The following is a 17,351-nucleotide window of genomic DNA, read 5'->3' on the forward strand; positions in this document are numbered from 1 at the left end:
CTCTGGAACCTCTGGTCTCTACATTGGGCCCACGGACAGTCTCATGGCGGCTCCACTAGACCATGCAGCACCACTCCACTCACTCTATCTCTGTCCACAGCCCACTGGCTCACTCTACGATGGCTGTACTGACATATTATTGTGTATGTAGATTCTATATAACATGTCACTATTAGATACCGTCACATATGAGGTCATTGTCAGGAAGAGGATGATAATATAGCTTTTACACCAGAGCCCCAGGACATCCGAACAATGTCTCTGTATCTAAGGGAAAATGTATGGTAATTTCAAAGCCTTCAACAACTATATTCTCTGACTCCCCCATAAACACGTATCTTCAGATCAGCCAAATGTGCATGTTTTATCTGTAGTGGATGGGGATACACAGCAATGATACAAATGTTGTTTTGCTTATCTACAAGCGGAACATAGAATCATTCTGCGGCCATACACATTAGATTCTCGCCATATTACGTAGAAATCAGCGTGAACCTGTGACAATTAAGCATATGTGAAGCTTTATATGTAGATCAATAGAGAGAACGAAAAGTATGTGTAGGATGTGTTGAAATCTGTTTCCTTGCACAATGAAAATTTTAAATATAGCAAAATTAATACATTTTAAAAACTATATAAATAATAATAATTAATAATAATAATAATAATAATAATAATAATGATAATAATAATAATAATAATAATAATAATATGTCATTCACAGCATACAAATAGCCTGTGGCTAAGGCATTAACGTTAGTAGCCTGCGCCCTCTAGTGGCTGAAGACGGTAATTTCAGTTTAAATCCCCAGTATCTGCTTCCAAGCTGCACTTGAGTTGGCAATCATTGTCAATAGTAACGCACGCCCTCTAGTGGCCGAAGACTGTAAATTCCGTTTAAATCCCATAGGATCTGCTTGCTAGATGCGCCTGAGTTGGCATTCTGGAGAAGCGAAAGGAGCAGAGGAGGAGAAGCAGGACCGCGTAGAGCAGAGGGGTCCTACACATCCCCCCTCCCATAGTCACAGGGGACAAGGTGTGAGAGGCTTGTAGAGCGACGATCATACATACTGACACAGCCAGGAAGAGGCAGCAGCCTTCAAGATGGGCAACCGAGGGATGGAAGAGCTGATTCCGCTGGTCAACAAGCTCCAAGATGCCTTTTCAGCCATCGGACAGAATGCAAACCTAGATCTGCCCCAGATCGCTGTAGTCGGGGGTCAGAGCGCCGGGAAGAGCTCAGTCCTGGAGAATTTTGTGGGCAGGTAAGAGCATTGCAGCTGATGTGTTGACACCATTCATTGCAAGCTGGATTAGAAAAGCCACAAAGCAGATTTACATGTCTGTGTCCTAGAGGTACCATCTCCTTAGCCATAGTCCACTGCTGCCATCATCACTGTAATGAATAATGGAAGCAGATGCAGAATATGACACCCTAGGGTGCATTCACCTTGAGCCATATACATAGATGGAGCCCAACATAAACCTGCATAGACAGATGTATACATTGTTTAGCATTGCATCCTGATCTGTTACTTTTGCATCTGTGATTATTATTTTTTTTTTACCTAGAGGTTTATGTTGCATTATAAAATTTGATGGATGTAAAGGGTTAATGTGCAGCGGGGGATAGAGGAAAAATGGAGGAGGTGCTGAGGAATACAGTATGTCGCTGCAATGGAGGAAAAAGGGAGGGGGCTCACAAAACCAATGTCATCTGTTTACAGTCGCTGGTGTCATTTCTGCATTCATACTCCATCCCTTACATTCCATGAGGAAGATACATATATGATATAATGTCATATATATATACATATATATATATATATAGGGTGATGTCTGGCCATATATATGAATGGGGGTTATTGGTGACATCATGTACCACATCCATATCCGTTCAATGTGTCCTCACAGTCAACGAGAATCTAAAGATATATCCAATACATTGTTCTTAGGACTGATTGTCTTGGCGCCATAGATGTAAAGATTCTCATTGTTGAATAGGGACCAGCAGACATAAGGCTGTGTTCATCCGCTGCTTTCAAGGTGACACACGAATGTGCAGGCTCCATCATTGTGACACTGGCGCAGTGATGTCAGGACGGTGAAAGGTGACAATAAATTGACCCGCCACCATTGTGTCATCACGAAACAGAATGTTCCATAGGGTTTGTAGACAGACGCTGCACACACCATGCAGTATAAACACCACTGTGCACACATCCAGGTCCAGCGTGTACACCTATGTGTGTGCCGCCTCACTGCTGCCCTGTCAGGGCCTAAACAGACCATCGATGGGTTAAGTGGGATTATACTGCGGGAAGGTACCGACTCTGGGGAGATGGCAGCCTGGTGCTCATAACAGATGGTGCTCGCGACATATTCCTGTGTCACAGATCGTGTGTGGGAATATGTGTAATGTGTGTGTAGACTGGTCATATGTATGTGTACACGGGACATGTCCACGAAAGGGATCTATCTATCTATCTATCTATCTATCTTATATCTATCTATCTATCTATCTATCTCATATCTATCTATCTATCTCATATCTATCTATCTCATATCTATCTATCTATCTATCTCATATCTATCTCATATCTATCTCATATCTATCTCATATCTATCTATCTCATATCTATCTATCTATCTCATATCTATCTATCTCATATCTATCTATCTCATATCTATCTATCTCATATCTATCTATCTCATATCTATCTATCTATCTATCTATCTATCTATCTATCTATCTATCTATCTATCTATCTATCTATCTATCTATCTATCTATCTTATATCTATCTATCTATCTATCTATCTCATATCTATCTATCTATCTCATATCTATCTATCTCATATCTATCTATCTATCTATCTCATATCTATCTCATATCTATCTCATATCTATCTCATATCTATCTATCTCATATCTATCTCATATCTATCTATCTATCTCATATCTATCTATCTCATATCTATCTATCTCATATCTATCTATCTCATATCTATCTATCTCATATCTATCTATCTATCTATCTATCTATCTATCTATCTATCTATCTATCTATCTATCTATCTATCTATCTATCTATCTATCTATCTATCTATCTATCTATCTATCTATCTATCTATCTATCTATCTATCTATCTATCACAAAAGTTTCAACAGCACATTCCAACAAAATGATACTAAGGTTGGTTTTACATGAACGTGTAATACGTCCGTGCAACGCGCGTGCTTTTCACGCGCCTCGCACGGACCTATATTGGTCTATGGGGCAGTGCAGACAGTCAGTGATTTTTGCGCAGCGTGAGTCCGCTGCGTAAAACTCACGACAGGTCCTCTGTTTCTGCGTTTTTCGCGCATTACGCACCCATTGAAGTCAATGGGTGAGTGAAAATCACGCATGCCACACGGAGGCACCTCTGTGGGACGCGCGTGATTCGCGGAACAGCAGTCAAACTATGAATGTAAACAGAAAAGCACCACGTACTTTTCTGTTTGCAAACATACAAACAGTGTCATAATGATAGCGGCTGCGTGAAAAGCACGCAGCCGCGCACCATATGATCATGAGACACGGAGCTGTCAAGTGCCTTTTGCGCGCGCATAACTGCACATATACAGCACACAAAAAAATGACGGCAGCACACTGCGAACACTAATGTCACCTAAGCCACTAAATATAAATAAATCTGCATTACTGCTAAATCTACTTACAATAGGGAGGTTCTTAGTGCACATTTTTGATCAAATTGTGTGAGCCCACCCGCCACCGTTGTTTGTGTGGTCCATATGTGTGGGGTTAGTGACTGCCTCCATTTTTTAAAGAAAGAAATCAGCAGCACATCACAGTCCCACATAACATTCATGAGGAGCGTTTTAGCAGGAGAAAGTTTCACTCGGTGCAGGCAGTGTCGTGTCGTAGCCAATCCAACTCCAAAATAGACACAAGAGGGTAGAGAGACCGCAGCACACCATAATAAATAGCAAAGTTTCGACCCAAGAGAAAGACCCACACTTGGGTCGAAATTCGCTATTTATTATGGTGAAATAAAGACACCTTTTTTGATACCTTGATTACTGCGTGTGCTGCGGTCTCTCTATCCTCTTGTGTCACCATTTTTTGTTCTTGCACTCCTCCCATTCTCCCCCGGGTGATTTTAATTAGTTACGTATGCATTACTGCTGAATCTACTTACAATAGTGAGGTTTTTAGTGCACATTTTGATCAAATTGTGTGAGCCCACCTGCCACGACAAGGTGACCACACTTATCCCCAAGTGTATTCTGCAGGCTTAGACCCAGTTCTGGGTGTATGTTCAGTGTAGGGACCCATCTTATAGAGGTCGCCTTGTCAGGGCAGGTTGGCTCACACAATTTGATCAGAATGTGCGCTAAGAACCTCACTATTGAGATTCAACAGTAATGCATATTTATTTATATATAGTGTTTTAGGTGGCATTGGTGTTGGCAGAGTGCTTTCGCCATTTTCTTGTGTATTGTTTTGCCGTTACAGGAGTACTTGCACCTGTATACACATTTTATCTATCTATCTATCTATCTATCTATCTATCTATCTATCTATCTATCTATCTATCTATCTATCTATCTATCTATCTATCTATCTATCTATCTATCTATCTACCTATCTCAGGGCATGCTGGCCATACGGAGCAGACTGGCCAATCATTCCTGAGTACATGTATACATGTAATCAATACCTTCCCTGAAACAGCAGCTGCTAAGGCTTAATGACGCTGCCTGTAGAATATCATCAAATATATCAAAGAATATATAGAATATACCAAACTTCTGAAATCGGGGATAAGCATGGATTGGACAAGAACAGCAGTGCTCTAGGTGTCCGCAGGGCATTCATACATGGCCGTAATCAGCATTCATGTATACATACAGCAGTGTTAGTCGCCCTTTTGCACGGTGCTCTGGGTTTGGTACAGTGTGAACTGTGGTTTATGGGTTTTACCTACACACTGCTGTATCTGATGATGTCACTTCTAAGGTTTAGGGGTTCAATCTCTATTGGGACTGCAGTAACTCATATTCCTCTGCCACTGCAAATCAGGACCAAGATACAGTTTGGTAAAATAGGGCTTACACCTCAGGCTCTCCATTCATTTCTTAAAGGAACATCCCAGGTAAAAAAGATACTCTGCCTAGTGTAGGACGTGAGTTGGAGGTGCTTGACACAAGAACACTGAATCCGTGTGTCTCAGACCGTGCACTAGTCATAACACATGAAAAATCCTGTTTCCCTCGTAGCCGACTGAACCATGTTATCCCCCCCACTAGAAGGGCTCATTCACACGAACGTGAGTCTCGTCCGTGTAAGGGCCGTTAAAACAACGGCCGTCACATGGACACATGTATTTCAATGGGGCAGTTCACACGACCATTGTTTGTAAACGGTCCGTTGAATAATAGGACACGTCCTATTTTACTGCGTGTCACGCATCCCTCCGTACACTCTAGTCTGTGGGGGATCCGTGACAGCAGTTTTTCACGTCCGAGGTGGGCTACGTACATGTGAATGTAGTAAGGCCTCATGCACACTTCCGTTGGCCGCCATACGGCCGTTAATGATGGATCCTTGAAATACGGACCGCACGTGGATGGCTTCCGTGTGCAGTCCATTGTTTCACGGACCAAATCAATGAAAAGGCCGAGACTGTTCCGTCAAAAACGGACAGGAGTAAGACCTGTCCAATTTTTGACAAAACGGTCTACACGGTTCAGTTAAAACAACAGAAGTGTGCATGGCCCCATTGAAATGAATGTGTCCGGGTGCGATCAGTTTAAAAAAACGAGTAGCACCCTGAAGAAAAGAACTGAAGTGGGCATGAGGCCAAGGATTGCCATTTTTTAGGTCAGTCCATTCTGCCTATATAATACAGTTATTATTTCTACAATTGTTTCCGGTAGGAAACTCAGTGGTGCGACGTGGAATTAACCTTTTATAGTCTTTGTCCAAAGACAAAGGTCTGACATATTTATTGCCCGCTGTCTTTTACAAGACACAACATTTTGGGGTTTGAGACATTGAGACACAGCAGGTAGATTTGTCTGTATTTTGCAGGAGACGGTGGTTTTTTTCCATAGTCCATAGCAACCAATTTGAGTATAGCTGTCAAGTCATCGTACTGCACAGACTCAACCTTCTGTATATCAGAGAACCCTAGGTATATGTACAACATATGTTCTAAGCAGCGCCACCCTAGTGCCTGGTCATGTAGGGGATTGCACAATTGTTTGATATTGATTATTCTTCATTACTGACATTATGTGATTTGGGCAGAAGGATATATGTTACAATGGACAGTAGTCCCGACAATTACAACATTATGTGGGAACTATATGGCAGTATTATGTATGACCTATATGGCAGTATTATGTATGACCTATATGGCAGTATTATGTATGACCTATATGGCAGTATTATGTATGACCTATATGGCAGTATTATGTGGGAACTATATGGCAGTATTATGTATGACCTATATGGCAGTATTATGTGGGAACTATATGGCAGTATTATGTGGGAACTGTATGGCAGTATTATGTGGGAACTATATGGCGGTATTATGTGGGAACTATATGGCGGTATTATGTGGGAACTATATGGCAGTATTATGTGGGAACTGTATGGCAGTATTATGTGGGAACTATATGGCGGTATTATGTGGGAACTATATGGCGGTATTATGTGGGAACTATATGGCAGTATTATGTGGGAACTGTATGGCAGTATTATGTGGTAACTATATGGCGGTATTATGTGGGAATTATATGGCAGTATTATGTGGGAACTATATGGCGGTATTATGTGGGATATATATGGCGGTATTATGTGGGAACTATATGGCGGTATTATGTGGGAACTATATGGCGGTATTATGTATGACCTATATGGCAGTATTATGTGGGGACTGTATGGCAGTATTATGTGGTAACTATATGGCGGTATTATGTGGGAACTATATGGCAGTATTTTGTGGGGACTATATGACAGTATTATGTGGGAACTGTATGGCGCTATTATGTGGGGACTATAGACAATATGGCGGTATTATGTAAGAACTATATGGCAGTATTATGTGGGAACTAAATGGTGGTATTATGTGGGAACTATAAGGTGGTATTATGTGGGAACTATATGGTGGTATTATGTGGGAACTATATGGCAGTATTATGTGGGAACCATATGGTGGTATTATGTGGGAACTATGTGGTGGTATTATGTGAGAAATATATGGCGATATTATGTGGGAACTATATGGTGGTATTATGTGGGAACTATATGGCGGTATTATGTGGGAACTATGTGGTGGTATTATGTGAGAAATATATGGCGATATTATGTGGGAACTATATGGTGGTATTATGTGGGAACTATATGGCGGTATTATGTATGACCTATATGGCAGTATTATGTATGACCTATATGGCAGTATTATGTGGGAACTATATGGCAGTATTATGTATGACCTATATGGCAGTATTATGTATGACCTATATGGCAGTATTATGTGGGAACTATATGGCAGTATTATGTGGGAACTAGATGGCAGTATTATGTATGACCTATATGGCAGTATTATGTGGGAACTATATGGCAGTATTATGTGGGAACTGTATGGCAGTATTATGTGGGAACTATATGGCGGTATTATGTGGGAACTATATGGCGGTATTATGTGGGAACTATATGGCGGTATTATGTATGACCTATATGGCAGTATTATGTGGGAACTGTATGGCAGTATTATGTGGTAACTATATGGCGGTATTATGTGGGAACTATATGGCAGTATTATGTGGGAACTATATGGCAGTATTATGTGGGAACTGTATGGCGGTATTATGTGGGAACTATATGGCGGTATTATGTATTACCTATATGGCAGTATTATGTGGGGAATGTATGGCAGTATTATGTGGTAACTATATGGCGGTATTATGTGGGAACTATATGGCAGTATTTTGTGGGAACTGTATGGCGCTATTATGTGGGGACTGTATGGCAGTATTATGTGGGAACTGTATGGCGCTATTATGTGGGGACTATAGACAATATGGCGGTATTATGTGGGAACTATATGGCAGTATTATGTGGGAACTAAATGGTGGTATTATGTGGGAACTAAATGGTGGTATTATGTGGGAACTATATGGTGGTATTATGTGGGAACTATATGGCAGTATTATGTGGGGACTATATGGCGGTATTATGTGGGAACTATATGGCGGTATTATGTGGGAACTATATGGTGGTATTATGTGGGAACTATATGGTGGTATTATGTGGGAACTATATGGCGGTATTATGTGGGAACTATATGGCGGTATTATGTGGGAACTGTATGGCGGTATTATGTGGGAACTATATGGCAGTATTATGTGGGAACTGTATGGCAGTATTATGAGGGAACTGTATGGCGGTATTATGTGGGAACCATATGGCGGTATTATGTGGTAACTATATGGCGGTATTATGTGGGAACTGTATGGCACTATTATGTGGGAACTGTATGGCGGTATTATTTGGAGACTGTATGGCGGTATTATTTGGAGACTGTATGGCAGTATTATGTGGGAACTGTATAGCGGTATTATGTAGGAACTATATGGCGGTATTATGTGGGAACCATATGGTGGTATTATGTGGGAACTACATGGCAGTATTATGTGGGAACTATGTGGTGGTATTATGTGAGAAATATATGGCGGTATTATGTGGGAACTATATGGCGGTATTATGTGGGAACTATATGGCAGTATTATGTATGACCTATATGGCAATATTATGTGGGAACTATATGTCGGTATTATGTGGGAACTATATGGCGGTATTATGTGGGATATATATGGCGGTATTATGTGGGAGCTATATGGCGGTATTATGTGGGAACTATATGGCAGTATTATGTATGACCTATATGGCAATATTATGTAGGAACTATATGGCGGTATTATGTGGGAACTATATGGCGGTATTATGTGGGAACTATATGGCGGTATTATGTGGGAACTATATGGCGGTATTATGTGGGAACTATATGGCGATATTATGTGGGAACTATATGGCAGTATTATGTATGACCTATATGGCAGTATTATGTGGGAACTATATGTCGGTATTATGTGGGAACTATATGGCGGTATTATGTGGGGACTATATGGCGGTATTATGTGGGAGCTATATGGCGGTATTATGTGGGAACTATATGGCGGTATTATGTGGGATATATATGGCGGTATTATGTGGGAGCTATATGGCGGTATTATGTGGGAGCTATATGGCGGTATTATGTGGGAGCTATATGGCGGTATTATGTGGGAGCTATATGGCGGTATTATGTGGGAGCTATATGGCGGTATTATGTGGGAGCTATATGGCGGTATTATGTGGACTCTGTTCACATGGCTGAATTTTCACATAGGACTGCCATGGCTTTCTGACGTGGTTTCATGGCCAATTCCACGTCAGATTTGTTCACATGAAAAATCTGCCGTGTAAACATAGCCTCAAGCAGTATTATTTGGATACTGAACATTAGTTGGGCACTATATGGTGGCATTTTTTGGGTCATATATGGAATCAATATCTTGGCACACTATGGCAGTATTATGTGAAGCCTTAAAAGGGTTTATCCAGGACTTTTCTAAATTTTTCCTAGGGCAGGTAATAGTATAAAATAATATACTGTCCGATACCCCTGAATTGCCCACCCCCGCTTCAGCACAGCTCCATTCCCCGTTGCTCTCATCCTGGAAGCTCCGGTAGCGGTCAAATACCATTTATCAGTCACATGCCGTTGCTGCCAATTACTGACCTCATCGATGAATGGCATGGGACCGCTGCAGGAGCCTTCGGAACCGGAGCAACGGTGAACGGAGCCGCTGCGCTGAAGCAGGAGGGGGCATTTCAGGAGTGAGTATGAGATAGTTTTTTTATTTTATACGATTACCTGCCCTAGAATTTTTTTTTTAAAAAAAGGCCCTAATAACCCTTTTAAGGGAGTTATATTTGGATGCTACATATTAGATGGGCACTATATTTGGTGTTATATGGGGCATATATGGCATTAATATCTTGGAAGAAGACTGAAATTTCCCAGAGTCCGACTTTCTAGGGTCTATTAATGTATATAACCCATGCAGCAGGGTCTATTAATGTATATAACCCATGTAGCAGAGTCTAGCTATGTATATATATCTCATGTAGCAGAGTCTAGCTATGTATATATATCTCATGTAGCAGAGTCTAGCTATGTATATATCGCATGTAGCAGAGTTTAGCTATGTATATAACCTATGTAGCAGAGTCTAGCTATGTATATAACCTATGTAGCAGAGTCTAGCTATGTATATAACCTATGTAGCAGAGTCTAGCTATGTATATATCTCATGTAGCAGAGTCTAGCTATGTATATATCTCATGTAGCAGAGTCTAGCTATGTATATAACCTATGTAGCAGAGTCTAGCTATGTATATAACCCATGTAGCAGAGTCTAGCTATGTATATAACATATGTAGCAGAGTCTAGCTATGTATGTAACCTATGTAGCAGAGTCTAGCTATGTATATAACCTATCTAGCAGAGTCTAGCTATGTATATAACCTATGTAGCAGAGTCTAGCTATGTATATAACATATGTAGCAGAGTCTAGCTATGTATATAACATATGTAGCAGAGTCTAGCTATGTATATATCTCATGTAGCAGTGTCTAGCTATGTATATAACCTATGTAGCAGAGTCTAGCTATGTATATAACCCATGTAGCAGAGTCTAGCTATGTATATAACATATGTAGCAGAGTCTAGCTATGTATATAACCTATGTAGCAGAGTCTAGCTATGTATATAACCTATGTAGCAGAGTCTAGCTATGTATATAACCTATGTAGCAGAGTCTAGCTATGTATATAACCTTTGTAGCAGAGTCTAGCTATGTATATAACATATGTAGCAGAGTCTAGCAATACCTGCATCTGCTCTTAATTCCAGCTTATAAGCAGCAAGGAATGCCTGCCTATAGTACTTTTCATGGTGGGCCACCAGATGTATACATCCGTTAACAGATGTCGTTCTTACAGTGCAGAATAATGATGTCACGAAGGCAAAGTCAATGAGGGAAACGTTTGTGTGATTCTGGATTTCCTTCCTGCCTAGGCCAAATTTATTAGAGGGGACCTGTCATCACTCTTCACCTGCCTTACTTGTATTCCCCATGAAATAACACTTCTGGAGCTTCTTTTTTCAGAATTCTGCATTGTACCTCTGTTATTCCTCCTGTAAATTAATTAATTCATTGACAACTGGGTGTTACCAGTTGGGGGTGTGTGTCCCAGCACAGACTGACAATGCCCAATCAGTGCTGACAGAGTGAGACTGTTTAGGAACACATCCCTGTCACGGCACGGGGTGTGGACCCACTGGGCCGTACTGCGTAGCGGGATAGCAGCTGGCCAAACAGGTATAATGCAATGTCTATAGTTTTGAAAGGGTACCTGAGGCAATGTAGACAGTAGAGGTGGTTTCAGGCTAAGATGAGGCTCCGGCAGTAGACAGACACCCGGCGTGGGTGCGGTACAGTAGATGCAGCATAGGGCACAACACGACTCCAAATCTTGGAGGCACGGTAGCACGGGATACAAGGTACAGGCGGCAGGAGCGGGAAACACTGGGAACTGGAAAACACTTAGGGTATGTGCACACACACTAATTACGTCCGTAATTGACGGACGTATTTCGGCCGCAAGTCCCGGACCGAACACAGTGCAGGGAGCCGGGCTCCTAGCATCATACTTATGTACGACGCTAGGAGTCCCTGCCTCGCTGCAGGACCACTGTCACGTACTGAAAACATGATTACAGTACGGGACAGTTGTCCTGCAGCGAGGCAGAGACTCCTAGCATCGTACATAAGTATGATGGTAGGAGCCCGGCTCCCTGCACTGTGTTCGGTCCGGGACTTGCGGCCGAAATACGTCCGTCAATTACGGACGTAATTAGCGTGTGTGCACATACCCTTAGGAGACCGTTTGCAAGGACAAACTAGGGTAACACAACAATGCTCAGGCAATGATTGAGAGGGCAGAGCCCCTTTTATAGTCCAGAGGCATTCTGGGCTAATTGCAGCTATTCTGCAAATGTGCGCGTACTGGCCTTTTAAGGTTGAGCACGCGAGTGGGCGCGCGGACCGTGCGGGAGACAGTGTCTGAACGAGGAAGTGAGTGCCGGTGTCTCAAAGGACGGGGATGCCGCCCGGAACTCACCCGTCCATGGCCGCGGCAGTCAGACGATCCGCGGCCATAGACATTACAACCCCTTTAACAGGGAAAATGGTAACACCCAGTTGTCAATTGATTTTTACATTTCTAGGAGTAATAACAGAGGAATGGCACGATGCAGACTTCTAAGAAAAGGTTCTTCAGAATTATATTTTGATGGGTAATACAGGTATTTACTAAAACAGACACATCAGGGGAGATGACAGTCCTTTCATAAAGGGGTTATCCGGGTTTTTAAAATTCCTGGCGAATCCTTTATTGTTTACATAGGTTTCACTCCTGTTCGTACTTTCACACGCCGCTACCTTCGTAGTGGCTGTGCGAGGTATTGCAGCGCTGTCCCATTCACTTGAATAGGGCAACTCTGCAATAGCTTGCATAGCCGATACAAAAGTAAGTACAAGAGTTGGACCCCCACCAATCTAATATTGATGGCCTATCCTAAGAATAAGTTATCAATGTTAAAATCTCGGATAATAACCCTTAAACATAGGTAAAAAGTAGTTCTCATTCCTAGGTCTTGTACACAAGTTTGTGCATGAGTTTTTTTCTTTATTTTAGCCACTTATCCACTTCCGATCTCCCCTATAAACATGCAGGATCGGCCGAGCCTGTATGTTTGTCTGTTGCCATAGGAAGTCGGAGATAAGCGTTTGTAAAACACCTATGGCGGTGCTTATCCCCTGGACGAAATCCAACATCCCCAATCCTTATTTCCCCAACAGCAGACTGTTTGGCTGCCCCCATATACATTAGTTTGTGCCTGGTACTGCAGATCACTGTTGCTCATTCCCATTCAAGTGAAGGGGACTGCGCTGCAGTACCAGGAACAGGCACTAACAAATATATATATACGGTGTCTGGTAAATAATGGAGAGGACGCAGCACGCGATGGAGCGCCGCGGCACCTTTAGTCAGCTTATTGGCGTGGGTGCCCGTAGTCAGTCCTCCATCTGATATTGATGGACTATCCTACGGAAAAAACCTCTTGACCAGTGCTTGAGTATGCAGGGTGCGTTCTCTATAGGAATGGTGCTGGATGACTGCACAGATAACTACACTTGACACCACAGGTGCTATCGGGCATGTTGTGTTAACCGGTGTCACAATGTCATCTCCGATAATATTTTTCCAGGCAGGAAAAAGAGCGCGATGTCCCCGGCGGTTTCAGTACTGAGTTGATTTTTGCATTATAGAAACTGGTAAAGATACATGAACATTAATGCAGTCTGGCAGATGGGGGGGGGGGGGGCACTTTTTTAAAAATGTTTTCTGATATTACCATTACAGCTATGGTGATCATGAATGGCGCATCTGTGCAGAAAGAAGATGAAATCTTCTTTTTTTCCGTGGCGATTTAGTCTTTGTAGTTTATAATTATTTTATCTTGGCTGTAAAGGAAATCTGCTCTCTAGGTAAATGATTGTTCTGTGGTCGTCTTGGGCTCAGACATGGCAGCCAATCTGAACAAGCAGGGCTGCAGTGTAAAGTATGGGGAGGAATGGAGGTGGATCGCAGGCTACATCGTAGGGAGAAATAATCACTGGTTACCTCACTGTACCTTCCATGTTACAGGTTGGCACAGGGGCAGCTAAATCTGCTCTACCATGGGAGAACCCCCACCATACAGCTCTTTATATCTCAGGGGGGATTACACTTGAATTATCAGATTTTGGGGGATTTCCATTTACAGAATGTAATATTTTTACTTTTCCACAATGACGTGTCGTACACGGACACATGACCACGCAGTTCTTAGGGGTTAAACAACCAACTTTAAAAGGGTATTCCGAAAGTTTTTTCTCATTTTTTTGTAAACTGCTTACAGCTCCGTACGGGCACCCTGACGACCCAAATACATTTGAACCTGTTTTAAAGTTTTCTGGCGCTTTCCATGACACCATTCAACGATTCCATTTGTTTATCATATACATTTCCGGTCAGCGTCCATTTCCATTTACGTCATAGCAATGATGTCTCTTCCGTCTCCATATCTATACACCTAATGAAATGTAAGGCCAGCCCGCCCACTTCAATACCCTTTGCCCACGTACTCCACCCCTCTGTGCCCGCCTACTCCACCTCTCTGTGCCCGCCTACTCCACCTCCCTACACCCTCATGTGACAAAATCCTACACCTCCCGGCGTCCGTCCACTTTACCTCGGTGCGCCATTTTCTGTCTGCCACAGACGCAATGGGAGCGCTGAACTGAACATGCGTCTGGCAAGCCAATTTTTTTTTAACGTCCGAGTCGTGCTTTCTGTCACCCAAAGTGCAAAAAAGTGCAGAGGTGCCACACAAAAAAAATGCACAAAGGATGCGGTTTATCGCAGCCCTACTCCTAAAGGAGAGAGGCCCCCGTTTAACCATTCCCGACCCTCCAAACCGTAGGCCCAAAGGATCGAGGATCGATGGTCCTCCCTCGCCGAAGCTCAGGAAGACCCAACAACGCTCCTACCTGGGTTGTCACCCCAGTGCCACCTAGTAGCCTGTATCTGGCTTGCACCTCCCCATCTCAGATAAAGAAGGGAGGCCGGGGTTGTAGGGGAAAATATGGCCACACATTTTCCCCCTAGACCTCAGGAGGGTCGCAAAAGGGGACCACATCCCAGAAATCCTTGTGACAATCCTTGTGATGATTACTAACCTCAGATAAGAGCACCTACACTCGATCTTAGCCAAAGGGCCGAGAAGCAAGAACCTGGCCAGAAAGTCCCAATCTCACCTTAGTGATCATGGTATCTCCCCTGTCTGGCAAGCCAATTGGTCAGTTATACATGTAGAAAGGACGTCCCACTCCGTGTGTACTCGTCCATGACGTACCCGTACACAGTGTCGAACAGCATTATGGGGGAGGTGTGCGTGACGTAAGCGGAACAAGAGGATTTTGAGAAAGCTACAAAATGGGGTAACTGTACATTTACAGGACGCACAATAAATTAGTAACGTGCTTAATTACATTAGAATAAATGATTGAATGGTGGTTTGTGTTATCGGACAACCTCTTCGTGCACATGCATGTAAAGTATGAAGGTAGTATTGTCGACGACAGCGGGTCACCTGGCAGCGGGTCACCTGGCAGCGGGTCACCTGGCAGCGGGTCACCTCACCCGTCATTGTTCTAGTGCAGATCAGGAAATCAAAACCAAATAATGTGGTTTTTTTGCACGTCATATTCCCCTTTGATAGAAGTAAAATGGGAGCCTTATCTTAATCCTCGTGCTTCTCTCTTTATGTCATTCTCCTTTATTCTCTCACATTCATGGCGGCGCCTCGCACTTTTACATTCAGCACCCTCGCTGTGACAGTTATCTATAATGACAGTATCACAGCCCTCTTTCTACTTTGCTGACTTGTTTCTATGGAAACTGACAAATTTTACTCCCCCCCCCCCCATCCTCCCGGGTAGGAAGCGAGCGTCTTTCCTTACCACCCAGTCCAGCTTTGTTTTCGGCTGGGGGGCACTTATGCCTGATTCGTGAGCTATGTATATATTATTTTTTTTGGGGGGGGGGGGGGTGCTGCTCGTCCTCAGGCTGCTCATGTTTTGTTGGTTTTTACTGTGATTCTTTTGCTAAAATCTCCCACAGCCCAAGGACTGTCATTAAAATTGTATTCTTTAAACTTTATTGATAAAATACGCTATGAACAATTTCTGCGGATTAGATCATTTAAAGGGAATTTACTTCTTATTTTAAAAAACAAACAAAAACAAAACAGCAGTAAAGTTTTTTTTCCGGGATTTTAATATTGATGACCTATTCTTTAAAAGAGTTGTCCATGATTAGAAAAACATGGCGGCTTCTTTCCAGAAACAGCACCAAACCTGTCCATGGGTTGTGTCTGGTATTGCTGATCAGCTCTATTGAAGGGAATATGACTGAGCTGCAATACTGCACACAACCTGTGGACAGGTGTGGCGCTGTTCTTCGATAAAGGAGGCATTTTTTTATAATCCTGGAAACCACCTTTAAGGATAGATCATCAATATGAGATCGGTGGGGACCAGACTCCCAACACCCACAACGATCAGTTGATTGAATGGGCCGCATTGCGCTGGCTTCTTCATTGCTTACCTCGCCCAGCTCTGTGCCTTTGGTAGTTCTTTGTAGCTCTGTCCCATTCTAGTGAATGAGACTGAGCTGCAGTACCAGGCACAGCCACTACGGAATATACGGAGCTGTGCCAGCTAAGCAATAAAGATTCTGCAGCGCCCATCCAATCAGCCAATTGGGGGTACTAAGAATCAGACCCCACCGATCAGAGATATTGCTGAACTATCCCTAATAAAACAATAGATAGAGGTCTCCCATTCAGGAGCCTTATCTATTATCCAGGGCGGCTACAGAGCATCTCTTGCTCTGGAGGACCCAGCATGTCCCTGCATAGAAGGGGCAGCCCAGTGATTTCAATAGGAACTGTGTAATGCTTCATTTCTCCTGTGGTGGTGCTGCAGGGGAATTAAACACTTTCCACCAGGTTCCTCCACGGATTACAATGGTCGCTGGGGTCTCAGCAGCGGGCCACCCTGGAATTATCTTATCGTCAGGGGACCCTTCTAACAAGGAGATATTGTCCAAAGTGGACAACCCCTTTAAGTAAAAACAAAAATCATAGTGATTGCTGAGGCATGCCTACAGGAGGAACATACACCGATCCCTTTATTATATTATAATATTATATTATGCAGAGAGATGTCAGAGTAATGTAAGCTGAGGCCGTCCTAGGGTAAGATTGCATAACAATGGAGATTTATATGGTGCAGGGTCTCTGTAAAGCACGGTGACAACCCCTATGGGACCTGTAATGGCTGCCAGTAGTGGTTGTCACCACTTAGGCATAGTTTTTAACATTTTAGGGTGAACACTAGATTGCAAACTTTTAGAGTATGTGCCCACACAAAATCAAGGCAAAACCGCTTCTGATTTTCAGCCGTTGTTTAGCAACTTTTTCGCAGCGTTTTTTACGGCTGTTTTTGGAGCTGTTTTTCTATGGAATCAATGAAAAACGGCTCCAAAAACAGCTCAAGAA

The 17,351-nt window shown here is 42.8% G+C and overlaps 1 protein-coding gene across 8 annotated transcripts in view; it reads left to right on the forward strand.

Moving 5' to 3' along the window:
* The first annotated feature begins 885 nt into the window (after positions 1-885).
* Positions 886-17,351, forward strand: part of DNM1 (dynamin 1) — a 76,682-nt gene continuing 60,216 nt past the window's right edge. For all 8 annotated transcript variants that reach the window (XM_075835130.1, XM_075835128.1, XM_075835131.1 and 5 more), the window contains exon 1: positions 886-1,265. In XM_075835130.1, the coding sequence (XP_075691245.1) occupies positions 1,105-1,265 (161 nt within the window). In that variant the 5' untranslated portion in view covers positions 886-1,104. The remainder of the gene's footprint in view (positions 1,266-17,351) is intronic.

The sequence above is a fragment of the Rhinoderma darwinii genome, chromosome 8, assembly GCF_050947455.1.
Source record: "Rhinoderma darwinii isolate aRhiDar2 chromosome 8, aRhiDar2.hap1, whole genome shotgun sequence".
NCBI classification, from domain to species: domain Eukaryota; kingdom Metazoa; phylum Chordata; class Amphibia; order Anura; family Rhinodermatidae; genus Rhinoderma; species Rhinoderma darwinii.